The 13,455-nt window shown below is 31.5% G+C and overlaps 1 protein-coding gene across 8 annotated transcripts in view; it reads left to right on the forward strand.

Annotated features, from left to right (window-relative positions):
* Positions 1-13,455, forward strand: part of LOC125065020 (syntaxin-1A) — a 53,546-nt gene that overhangs the window by 18,696 nt on the left and 21,395 nt on the right. For all 8 annotated transcript variants that reach the window (XM_047672421.1, XM_047672425.1, XM_047672426.1 and 5 more), the window contains exon 3: positions 9,470-9,569. In XM_047672421.1, the coding sequence (XP_047528377.1) occupies positions 9,470-9,569 (100 nt within the window). The remainder of the gene's footprint in view (positions 1-9,469; positions 9,570-13,455) is intronic.

Raw genomic sequence — 13,455 nt, forward strand, 5'->3', positions numbered from 1 at the left:
CCGAAAGAGCAACAGATAGAAAGACATACAGGGTTATTATTGCATTTATAATATTAGTATAGATTGATATCTCAAATCCGTTACTTTATCAAAAATAGTGCATAGAGGATGAAATGCATTTCACATTATGATTTTTTAATAGTTCTGGGTAGGCCTTGTGAGAAAGTTTATTTATTTAGTTATTGTGATGATTATAAAATCAGTACAAATAAGTCTCGTTATATTTGTTTGTCATACAAAGAGTAGAAGTATAAATATTATCATGGTGTCATTAATGTCAGACTATATGGCAAATATCTTCTTTCAGATATAATTCTTATCTATATAAAACGTTTTCTCTGATTAGTAATGATTGAAGGCAGTTCTTTTGGCCACCTCTCTCGTGTTATGAGCTGTAGTTAATGTCCGTAAATCTTCTAAATGTGGTAGGCGTGTCACGGCCAGTTCCACTTTGTTTTGGCAATTTTTTTGCTCCGTCAACGGTTAACTCGGTATAGAATTTCGTACATGATCTATTTCTGCATATCGTATTGAGTTCCAAGTCTTTGGCAAACATTTAGCATTAAGTTTTCATAGTCCGTTAAAGCTCATGCTTTTATGCTTAGCTAAGGATATTATAAGATTTAGGAGACCAACTTAGCAGGTAGCTTAGGGCTCAAACAACATTCTGTCTTACCTGAAAATACATACATCCAAACATTATTTTATGGAGTCAATCCTTGTAGTCTGTACAGTCAGCTGTTAGTCTTGGCTAACTCAATCCCTAGACTTGGTTAGTTCGGAAGTTTTAATATTACCCGCAGTTTCAGCGTTGAAAAAATGGAGGTTTGCCAACCACATTCCCCTGGCATCAATTTTATTTAATTCAATTCTTTGCCAACTAGGTACTGGAACAACGGCCCAATGATTTTTCAAGACGTTCTTACTAAAAACGTCCTTTTGTAATTTTCACAATCATTATTACATAATATTTACATAAAAAATAGTATTTCTATCACATTTATTTTTCGTTAAAAAGGCCTTTCCTCCTTCTGACCGCATTCAGAGTAGACAGCAAGCGTCGAGTGTCTCTAAAGACTAATTTAATCGCTAAAGCTGCGCCCGGGTTGTATAAAAGCTTTAGTAAATTATACGGCTAGCCTAGATACCGAGCAATAGTATTTGACCTTGATTGTAATGGATGGTAGCTGAAAATTGCATCATAGAACCTTATGGTTATGTTCTACGTATTAAAGACTATTTTTGAATGCACAGATAATGTATTTTATGTCGTACTTTAAGTATTTGTTAACAGCTTAATTTATCATGATTTATATAAAAATACTTATTATTAGAAATTCAAAAAATATCAGTTTTGTGTTTAGACTTTTTTTCAAAGTCAAGTCAAAAATCTTTATTCAACCACCTACGAAATTAACACCTCGGACCTGAGAAGAACCGGCGAAAGAAACTTAGCTTTTTTTTTTAGATTTCATTTTAACAAGTCTTAATTTCATTTTATCATGTACAATAATAATAAACATATATTCGTTGTTTGAAACAGCCTGGAGGCGATCATCTCATACCCAAGGTGTGCAATAAACTAAGACATCATTACTTTTGTCAATATCCTTTAGCAAAAAAACGCTCTTACTTATTGTCGTAAATTTTACAATTTAATATTTTTGAACGACTCCGGGTTAGGTCAATACAATGTTATTGAGTTTTGACGTCGAGAAATTTACAGCAGCCCGAAGCATTGATCCCGTCATGGTTAAAATTATTTAGAATCAAATCATCTTGGTCACAAAATATAAAGATTTCATTGGATTCAATATTAGGAGAAACATTGATACTATATTGTTAGCGATTATCTGTGGATCAAGTAGGCCTGGAATACGCGTCGAAGCTGTCACGGGCACCTTTTGATTTGACAACACTTTGCGTACGGTTATTAGGTTTTGTCTGTATTTACGAATTATATAGGAGGGATAAATATTGATTTATATAATAATGATAAAATTGTTGTTTCTTAATGTCACTTCTTCTAAAATAACGTATTCAAAATTTTCCTTTAAATTAAATTTAAAGTTCAATGAAAAATAGATTAATCGCGCGAAGCTCATTCGCATATTCGCAAAATGCAAAGTGGATCAACTGGAACACCCAGTCGGGTTTCCAATGTATATACCGCGTACGTTATCAGAACAATAACTACACAAACTATTGTTCGAAACTCGCTGCACGCTTTACGTTTGTTTCGCAATTTGTTTTACGCTTTTGCTGATTGCAAAGACTGTTTAAGCGTTGCAACGCCTGTATTGCGCTGTCTGCTGTTCTGATAAATAGTTACCGAAATAGTCGAGATCTTGTATGTATATTACTTGTATATTACACATCCTCAAATTCAGTTCAAATCCTTGATTTTCTGGTTACATTTTCATACGTGATTAATTGTTTAAAGTTATTCTCCTGGAATAACCTTGTCTTACAAATATTGCAGAGTTAGTACTTGCATCCAGAAATGTTTTGTGTTGTTCATACATTGTTTTATTTACTGTTTGCACATAATAACTTTTTCTACATCGTATGTTACGATAGGTTTTCCATAAAAGTATTTAAAAATAAAATAAAACGTAAATTGTTTTTTATTATTGATCTAAGATTTAACAAACATAGTGACAACGACTGTTTCCAACCTCATACAGCTATTGCTATTGGTATGCAAGAATAATCGGTAATGCGTGGTTTTTGTTTAATTATGTACTTATTAAATTGTTCTATTATAGTTATTAATATTATTATTTAGATCAATTTAAATAAGATATATCACAATAAATTAAATGTATAAATAATAAAAAAATAATAAATTATATATATATGTATGGTGGACATATGAACTTAGAATTCATTCTACATGCCTATATAGGTATATAAATGAATAAGCAAAGAAAACTATAGTACCTAATATGATTTAAGATATTGAGAGTTATTTAAATTTAGTGTTGCAACTTATCTAACATTATGTTAGATTTTATCAGCGAAACAAGTCAACAAAAATGACAATCAACTCGACACACAGATAACAAAATCTTGATAATAGTCAATTGTACATAGCACCAATGACGTGTATCTTAAAACACGTTATACGCACTCATAAAACGTCTAATACAAGGCGTCATGATGTACCTCAATCATTTGTAAGAATGCATTAAATGAATTATTTAAACAATTTTACATGATATAATACAAAAATAGAAATTCTAAGGACATAATGTTTAAAAATAGTATGGCGCGTACGCTCTTTTTTAACATTAGCTGTTGGTAGGGCTTTGTGCAAGACCGTCTGGGTAGGTAGGTGACCACCCATTTATTATATATTCTACCACTAAGCAGCAATACTTAGTTATGTATATTGTATACCGGTTTGAAGGGTGACTCAGTGTAACTAAAGGCACAAGGGACATAATGTTCCCAAGGTTCGTGGCGCATTGGCGATGTGAAGAATGATTGATATTTCTTAAATTTGACAATGGTGACCACTTACCATCAAGTGGCATACACGTCTGCCTATAATAATACAAAACAACACTTATAATATATGGACTTGTAGATTTGGAATTTGTATTAAAAGATTTTGATGTCATCTCTAGAGATATCATTTAATTTTAGTTACACTATATTTTGATTGAGTAAAGTCCCTGTTGATAAGTACGTTTATCATAAAAATCTATTCGTATTTATTAAAATAATAGAGTAGAGCACTTTACATTGTGTCTCGTAACAATGGCGTTAAAGTGAACGTTTGATTGTTAAAGGGCAAATTTTATTTCCCTCAGCTTGACGAATGCCATTGTTCCCTAAAATAAACGTTCGTATAGCCATTGTTGAGGTAGTTTTAAAAACGATCATAACAAGGTGTATTAGAGCTGAATCTTTATTAAAGGTCTAAAGCAACTTCCCCCATTCAAGAAGGAAATTTAAAACGTTCAATCTCTAATAACTTTTGGAGTCTCATTTCAATACTTATAGTTTTGCTATTGTACTATCGTAGAATGATAAAATGCTTAATTATGGATTTCGTAATTTTCAACACAACGCAAATTATGAAAACAAGTAAAAAATGTAGATTGATTTTTCGATAGTTTTCTTTTTAAGTAACAACACCCATACAATAAACATCTTACAGATAAACATCAAATAATATCAACTTGTGATTTTATTTTACTCTCATTCTCAAGAACAATGACTACTCATTCTTGTAATTGTTTCATTATTAGATTGAAGATGTTATGTAGATATACCTGAAGTTACTAAACATTACTAGATGATTATTTGTTCAACGAAACTTCAGACTCCGTGCTCCATTGTTTCTCATTGTATTGTCATGTCTTACTTTGTAGCGAACGACTCATTTTGTGATAGTTGTTTGCGAGTGTCTCTATAGAATATTAATATAATTAACTGGCTACCCGTCCCTACTTTACGGTACCAGGGTATGTAGGTATTTTATTTCGTGCCGTCTGCAACTTGTACCAGACATATACCATTTTTGTAGAGCTTGTACAATACTGTAGTACTTTATCTGATCTATCTCGCAGGGTTCAGCCACCGTTTGCAATGTAAGCGCAAAAAAATGTGTGTATTTACGATATCAAATTAGAAACCTCTAAAATTATCAGTGTTTCTCTACTGTATTATGCATGTATTATATACATGTATAATTTCTTCTTAAATCACTCAATCTATCAAAAAAATCACATCAATCCGACAGACAGACAGCGGGAAGCGACTTTGTTTTATACTGTGTAGTGATAACATTGTTTTTTTTGTTATTAATTAAGTATATGTTATAAAAGTTGCTTATCAAAAAAATGTGCACATATGCATTTGTTATCAAAGTCATTGTTTCGAAGTTTCCACTTAATGATTTCGACGATATAGCTTGCAGTTTAGATAACAGTAGCGTAGTGACACCACGCTGTTATTAATATGAACGATGTAAAACGAGAAACTTTCTCGAATGGTTATTGATTTTATATTTCTGCCAGCGGAAAAACTTATAGATTTCCTTCGATAAATCACGCTTTTGGGTCATGGGTTGGGTAGTAATTGGATAACTCGGAGGAAAACTTGTCAGCGCTCTGTAACGAAGGATGAAATCTATATTTATAGGAAATTGTAAAGCTGATTTTTTTATTTGGTTCATTTTATACTCTCAACTTTTTTTCCTACTTTGTTAAACATACATATGGAAACAGTATATGCTTAAAGTCACATTCAACGAACCTCGTGTAAGGTATCCTCTGTGTGTGTTGAGTATCAAGGGTTTAAAGTTTTGCGATGCTGAGTTTGTTCATAAGTCTCTTAAACTACTTCTTTCTTATAATAATTTAAAAGCCAGTTAGTTTGAATCATTATTATTTTTGAGATAAAAATTAGTAGATAATACTCGAATATTTTATGATACTCATCATAGTTTTACAATTAATTTGAATGTAATACGTACGTGAGAAACTTGCCAACACTAGCAGCGACCCCATTAAATTTCTAAAAGACTACACGACGACTGTCGAAACGACAATGGGACGCCGACGAATGTGGACCGACGCCGTCCAGACGCTAAGGTTACGTATCGTGCCTATGACGCTGAATGCGTTATTGAACGCTGAAAATGTTTGCTATGCCCCAGACTGGCCTATTATTAGTAAAAGTTCTATTTAAGCATTCCCCATGGGAGGCGTGGTCATATGCAGTCTATTATACGCCGTTTGGTATTAAAACTGAGTGGAATAAACTTTTATCTCAGCTATAGTTCAAGGTTATTTCGTAACACGACTCGCACCAGAATCGTTTAGAGTAATTGAAGAATACTCAAATGTACCGAGGTTTTCTATAACAACATAATAATAGACCAAGAAAACTCATTTTATTTTCTAATTAAAATAAGTCTAAATTTAGGTCTATGCGACGATATTATTATATAACTATTTATATTTGATATTATTTTTGATGATATAATTTTAGCCTACTCATCATTAATACTACGCCGAATCAGCAATACATAATATATGTTCCTACTTTAAGGATGAGTGAGCCAGTGAAATTACAGGCATCTTACTTTCCAAGATTGTCGCGCGTATTGCCGGTGAAGAAATAGGCAGATTTCGTTTGTCATCTTGCCATGATATATAAATTAGAAACAAACTATGAATGTATTTTATTGATTAAAAAAACCCAATGCAAAATTTAACACTGAAACAAAAGTCTGCAGAAAAATTATTATTGCGTTAGTTCGGCCCACCTTATCAAGTGCCGCTGATAAGCTATCTTGGTAATCTGATTAATTGGTGATTCATGGTTCATGAGTTACCAGCGTGAGGCCCATAAGCCTCGATCCTATCGACCCGATCGTAGCCATGAACTTCACTCACTTAATCGACCGATATTTGATGAAACATAAGAAAAAATACTAAATTTAATTAAACATTACTTATAAATATAAAGCTTTTAATTTTTTAATATTGTTTCCATATTTGAAAATATATTTTTATCACAATATTCATTAATTATTGTTGGCAAATTCTATGTGGGTTTAACCAAGAGTCGATTAGTAATCAACCTTTAATGGGTCATTGACCTCGTCTCTTTCCAATTTTGTACGTTCAACTAAACGGATCTTTACGTTTCTCTGACCTTAAGGAAAGCAATATTTCTAATAACCTCTGATTTAAAAGTGCGAATTCGTTTATAGCATTGATCATTTAATAAAGTTCTATAAGAAATGAGTTATGAAATAGCCTAATTTGCAGGCAGGGTGTACTTACTTTGTACTGGTATTATAAGTTTTATTTTAATTTAAGTAACAAAGTTTACAATTTTGTGAAGTATATTTATAGGGGTTTTAAATTATCTACTTTGTTTTTCTCGGAGAGTAGATTAAACGAGAACAGAAAAGTTTAATCACTTCAACTTGCGAGGAGATATAAAGAGGCTCCAGGGAATTCTTAAAAGTTAAGCACGATGCATAGTACCGTCGCAAGTTGTGGGGGTTTGTTTTGAGGTTGGATTCTTGCCAGCATTTCCTTTAATATAGATATAGCCTAAACTGTTCTGCAATCGGTTGTTGCCTTCGCCACAAGTCAACTAATTTCCTTCCTGTTTCGGTATTATATGACTCAGATACGTTCTAACGTATATTACTATGATGTTATAAAAATGATTTCTATGTTGGATTTATATCGCATTGATAACAAAAAAAAACTAGGTATTATATTTTCATACAGAATGTATTATATATTTTTGTTATTTTAAGAATTTAAAATGAATCCTTGACGATCGTTTGTATTGTCTTCTTATCGCGGCTCAAATTACCTAAAAGGCTTATTTTTGTTAACTAACTAGCTAACTATTTCTGATTTCACCGGACGAGGGGCGAGTATTAAATTTGCCTTGAAATTAGAATTTGAGCCTTCTTGGCTTCGAGTGACGTCCATATTGGGCATGGCATAGGGTGTTTTCTATGAGATCGCATCGGTTCAGGACGTGGTCGTTGGGTAAACTGCTAGCATTGTTTTTAAAAGGCTTTCATCACAAGCTGTGTCTTTTACTTTTATATAAAATAGCTGTAGTGTCCGCCTGCGTGTGGGGGAGCAGGTTTTGTACCTCTGTCCTTTTCTGTAACTCTGACAAAGTTAATACAAAATTACATGATGGTAGGTTGGGTAATTAAGACGGGAGAAATCGTAACATATTATATTACAAACACTACATATTATAGTGAACTATTTTTTTCTCACCTTTATCTTATCACGTTTTCGTAACTCGAAAAAATATCAAATTATTTTTGAAACTTAAAGTAATTTTTTCTATATTTTTCCTACCCAGTAGCGATTTCTAGCACAACATATATATACAGATAATATAGATAAATATAAATAACTTCAGCAAAATCTAATTTACATAACCATAAACTTGCAGATATTCGCTTGTCATTTCATAAATTAAAAAATGTCGGTATGTGCTGAATTTGTAAGTGCTTTTAATCTTTTCTCTCATTTGAACATGATTATATAGTTATATTTATATAAGCGAATGAACTGCTTACTAATTTTAAACTATATTTTTCTTAGCTCTCATAATTCTTGTTCAGTCTATGACATTTGACAATCGACACTATTCATTGCATTTCGTATCATTTTAAAGGAAACATTTAATTTATAACCTTACTAATATCTGTTGGATACGTTTTGATGACGACCTCCGTGGTCGAGTAGTGTGTACACCGGTTTTCATGGGTACGCCACTCCGAGGCCCCGGGCTCGATTCCCGGCCTAGTCAATGTAGAAAAAGTTCATTAGTTTTCTATGTTGTCTTGAGTCTGACTGTTTATGGTACCGCCGTTACTTCTGATTTTCCATAACACAAGTGCTTTAGCTACTTACATTGGGATCAGTGTAATGTATGTGATGTTGTCCAATATTTATTTTTATTAAATTGAATTTTTAAAACGTTTTTTAACATTTAAATGCATATGAATTATTACATAAATATCTTAATAAAAAAAAATCAAGTATGAACATTTTAATAAATACGTGATTTCGATTAGATAATATTATCAATCTTATGTAATATCAATAATTTCAAAGATTTTAGTTTTGGAATAAGTTATAAGTTTTAAAGTAGCAGATGAAGTAATACCAGAATCAAGGCTAGCTTACTGGCTCTGTTCCAACTGTCAACGTTTCTACATTACATTCGTCGAAGATAAACAATCGAGTTGCTTCGGCAAATCAACGTATACCTACAAATAAATCAAAAATAAACCAAAAGCTAATTACAAGTTTAATACAAAAATTAATATTTAATAATTACTATTTTTGTTTTTAAAAAGTACAGACTACGTGTTTTTTTATTTCAAACAACATTGAAGGTTTCTGAGGACGAATTGTGTTCTTTGTGTAACACTGACATTACAATCTTGTATATTACATATTTTATTTAGTTTAAAATGACCGCCAAATCAAGGTGGTTTTTTTATTGTAAGTTATTTCGTACAGTCTCAGTGTCTATCGGCAAAGGTCCACGTAGATGGCCTCGTACTAAATTAAATATTCTTAGTTACAGTTTTAGGCGATATAGAAATTCGTGACCAGGAAAGCTAGACAAAACAAAAGACTTAGAAGATTAAGTCGTGCGGTAGTTTCTTTTTTAAGAAATGCTTAAGAACGATATTATAGTAATAAGTCTTACTTTGCTCTTAAGATCAAGCTTAAGCTTTCTCGGATTTTCCTTATCTATTATATTATGAAAACATTATTTTTGTATTATCAAGTCAATGTGTAAATATTTATAGTAAAAAGTCGTTCATTTATATTTTAATTGATTTATATTTCAAAGAACTCTGTATTGTATCTTATAATTAATTATAAGACGAAATTTAATTACACGATAAAAACAATAATTGTTAAAAATGTTCGTTTGTTTTCAGGTGGAAGAGATACGAGAAATGATAGACAAGATCCAGGCTAACGTTGAAGAAGTAAAGAAGAAGCACAGTGCCATTTTATCAGCGCCGCAATCAGATGAAAGTAAGCATATATAAGGCTATATCCTGACAGACTGACTGTTAAAACAAAGCATCTATTAAAGCAAATGTACGTGACTTTACAGGGACTTAATCTTTGTGTGCCTTTGTTTTGTAATTGGCACTATTATTAGTATTGTTTTTGCTGCTAAAAATTTGAATGAAGATGCCGTTGCTATCTCTGATCTTAATCTTGATTAAATCGATTCGTTCAGTGTTATTCAATATAGAATGCCAAGAAAAGTTAGCAAACGTGTCAAGATTAAGTAATGTATGTTAGTTCCTTATATGACGTCAGTTTGCAATTTGATAATTCTGTCTCCAGCTTATTCATATTATCATTGAAAGGTCTTGAATTTGTGCCTTTGCAAGGTTTCATGCTACAATAAATTAAACATCGTTTGCTTAATTTATTGTAATAAGTTTTCGGAGTAGTTCTCGGCAGTCATATATTGATAGTCAATAGTTTTTTCCATGGCTACATTAGAAGATATAACAGTACAAATATTCAAAGCACTTTGAATGTTCTGCTTAACATTAATATTTGCAATAAAAAACTTAGGACTTATAAAACACCATGTTTACAGCTCACTTAACCTTTGTTTGATTATACAGCAATATTGCTGTAATAAAAACTCGCCCTTTGTAGATCTCTGAAATCGTATAAATAGGGCTTTTACTGTGTAGGCGGGTGGCATGAAATTGTCTCTAAAAATAATGCTTGTCTGTGAACGTCATTGGATTAAGTTGCACGCAGCGTGGGATGTTAGCGAAGTTCAATAAAGTGCTTATTCATTACGTGGGGGTTGGGCGAACGGTACGAAATGTGGGGTATTTTAATCAGATTTCATGGAAGTCTTTGTTTAATGTAAGCTTCTCGTATGCCTATTACTATTAATCTCGGTAAAAGCACGGTAAACATTTATCTTGTTTACATTGCACTACCTCAAAGTTGAGCATCAGTGAAATAGTAAATAAGAACACTTTTAAAAACAAGCTCTTGTTGAAATGTTCCAAACAATAGAAGAGAAACTTTGAAACTATATAAATCTATCATAACATTTAACAATTATATATGATATAAAAGCTTGTCGCGAAACTTGGAACAGGCTAACATAATGAAATATTCATACAAGATGTTGTCTCTATACCGTAAACTGTAAGGAGTTCCTTCGTCAGAAGCCAATCCTGAGTGTACTATCAGTAAAATCTTATAAAATGACAAGCTGTCTTGTGAAAATAAATTTCAACCAATTTATTATTCAGAGAAAATTGATATATAAATCGTTATAAACCAGTAATCGGATATATGTATAAATGCTATCAAAAAGCAACGTGCATATATATATTTACGCATATCGGATTAATACCGACGAGTTAAATAGTTTAGATGCTCGAAAGTGGATTGAGGGCCTTAGAGGATATCAGGTTATTTCCACATCCGGCTTGCGCATCTGCAGGCTTCGTGAGCAATAAATAATTTGTATTTCTGTTAGAATCGACTACAACATACGTACTCATACGTACAAATTTAATCATCTTATCTACACAAGCATAACTTAACAAGTCCGTTTATTTTGAACAAGATTTGATAAAATTATGTTTTATGATTCATTTTAATATATATATAAAAGTATGTGAAGAATTTGGAAGTCAAAGTTTAGTACACTCAGCTAAGGTTCAAATAATAAATATTATTAATTATTTATTTCGACTAACTTAACGTTGAATATATATTTTTATGATGACACACAAATTAAAAGATACTTAATTGGTCTATATAAACAACCATGTGTATTATTGTTAGGTATATAAAGGTTCATTATTTTTCATAACAATGTGTATATTGAAGACATACATGATTTTTTTATTTGTTCTTCCTATTTTAGCAAAAAAGGAGATCTCTTAACAATACAAACTTTATATGCGTGACAATTCTTTCAAATCTATATTCATATTGTATGGCTGAATCGCTTGTCTTAATCTCAGTCGATTAATTAATTTAAAAGGTAATTTCTCGATTTATTTATTAATAATTATTATCGCACAACCAAAACAATAACACATGACAGAATTGAACACTTAAATTTTGCGTTATACCAATCTTTATATTGGTATGATATTCGTTCTGAGATTAGACCTTCACCTTCTTAATTTTTAACTTGGTGACGGGACTTTGTTAGACCTTTAAGGAAAGATTACCTCATCATTACGTATGCTATGGGAGTTGTAATAAAGAATTTAATTCAGTACAACCGCAGGACACTGCTGATATTATGATAGATATGAATTTGAATATGTATAAAGTTTCAATCTTGATTTTAATTTTATCACATAAAATTTTTAATTTAATCAGTAGATTTTTTAATAATCAAATGTGAATCCGTCACGAATTATCGTAATTCGAATTGACCCGGCCGTAATTGTGTCACATTCGCTTATTATATCTGCGTTCATAACAGTACTGCTCTTCACGCCCGAGTCAATAAAAGCGCTCATTCGGCGCTTGTCATGAATTTGGATCGCTATTTATTTTACAAATTACTACGGATTTCGCTATTTATGCGACTACGTTGATCAGCTTCTGAGTTCCACCGAAAGAATATTTATAAATCAGCTTATTAGGTACGGTTTTTCCGTTTAATGTTTTTGAGTATTTACATATAAAATACCTATAATTATGATAAAATACTCAATGTGTTATCGATTAATGAAAAACTTTGTTGACTATGAATCATTTTATTTCATCATCGAAATATTTCATTGTCGCTACGCGTTCCGAAATTGTAACATTGTTATTGAGTAGTGAGATATAAACGAATAATATAATAAAATCAGTATTATTATTAATTTCGTTTTTTTCTAATAGTTAAGACTTTTTGTCTTAATACACTTGATTTTTCTCATAGTTCGTAATATTCGTACCATTGTAGAAAATCGCATTATCATAATAATAATGAAACTAATAATTATATACATATATATATACACAATAAATAAAAGCTGATCTAGTGTAGGTCTATCAAGTGTGTAGATAGTATAAAAATCTTCACCGTGAAATAATTCGTATACGTATTATCTTTCATTGTTATCGGTCAAATAATGTAAAGTCTATTAATCTCAAACAGATACACATACAGATTTTTTTTTGATATATAAAAGAACAGAAACAATAAAGTCACGCTCGTCATGTCAAGCTTAATTTTAAAACGGGCGTATCTATATTAATAATATTTTATACTAAAACCTTTACAGAAAGGCGCTACACCTTCTAATATAAGTTTTATTGATATTTTTTAGTAGTTTTTTTTTCAGTTAAACAGTACATAAACGTGTCCCTTGTATAAAGATAATTTGATAAGAATTTGAATTTCAATAATTATGAGTGATGCAGAATGAAAACTTTTGAAACTTTTTTTTATACAATTCAAATATCTCTAAACGTTCCGAGCGTCTACGATAAGTGGATATTCACAAAATCCGTAAATCCAATAAGAGCAACTCGAAAGGTATCGAATGTATCCAACAAGTGAATCGGGGATTGAAGAAATTGAACTTTTAAAAATATCTCTCAACTTTGTCGCCAACAGTGGAAGCCAATTAACTGTACCTATACGTGAATTTTCTTCGTTTCGTGTATCTGCCGTTTAGTTGTTAGTGCCGAATTGTTGTGTTATTTCCGAAAATAAACAGGTCACGTTCTCTGATTGCGTAATCGGTTTATAGGTATTTCTGGCTCGTTTTTTTTAATGTTTATGTGGGTATCTATCTTTGGCCGAGGTTGCCATTTAAGCCGAGGTGGTCCTGTCGTTAGAACAGGTGAATATTAACCGATGATTTCGAAACGAACTTAGGTAAACACCACTGAATTTCTATGTTTTTTCATTGAT

This window comes from Vanessa atalanta, chromosome 6 (assembly GCF_905147765.1).
Source record: "Vanessa atalanta chromosome 6, ilVanAtal1.2, whole genome shotgun sequence".
NCBI classification, from domain to species: domain Eukaryota; kingdom Metazoa; phylum Arthropoda; class Insecta; order Lepidoptera; family Nymphalidae; genus Vanessa; species Vanessa atalanta.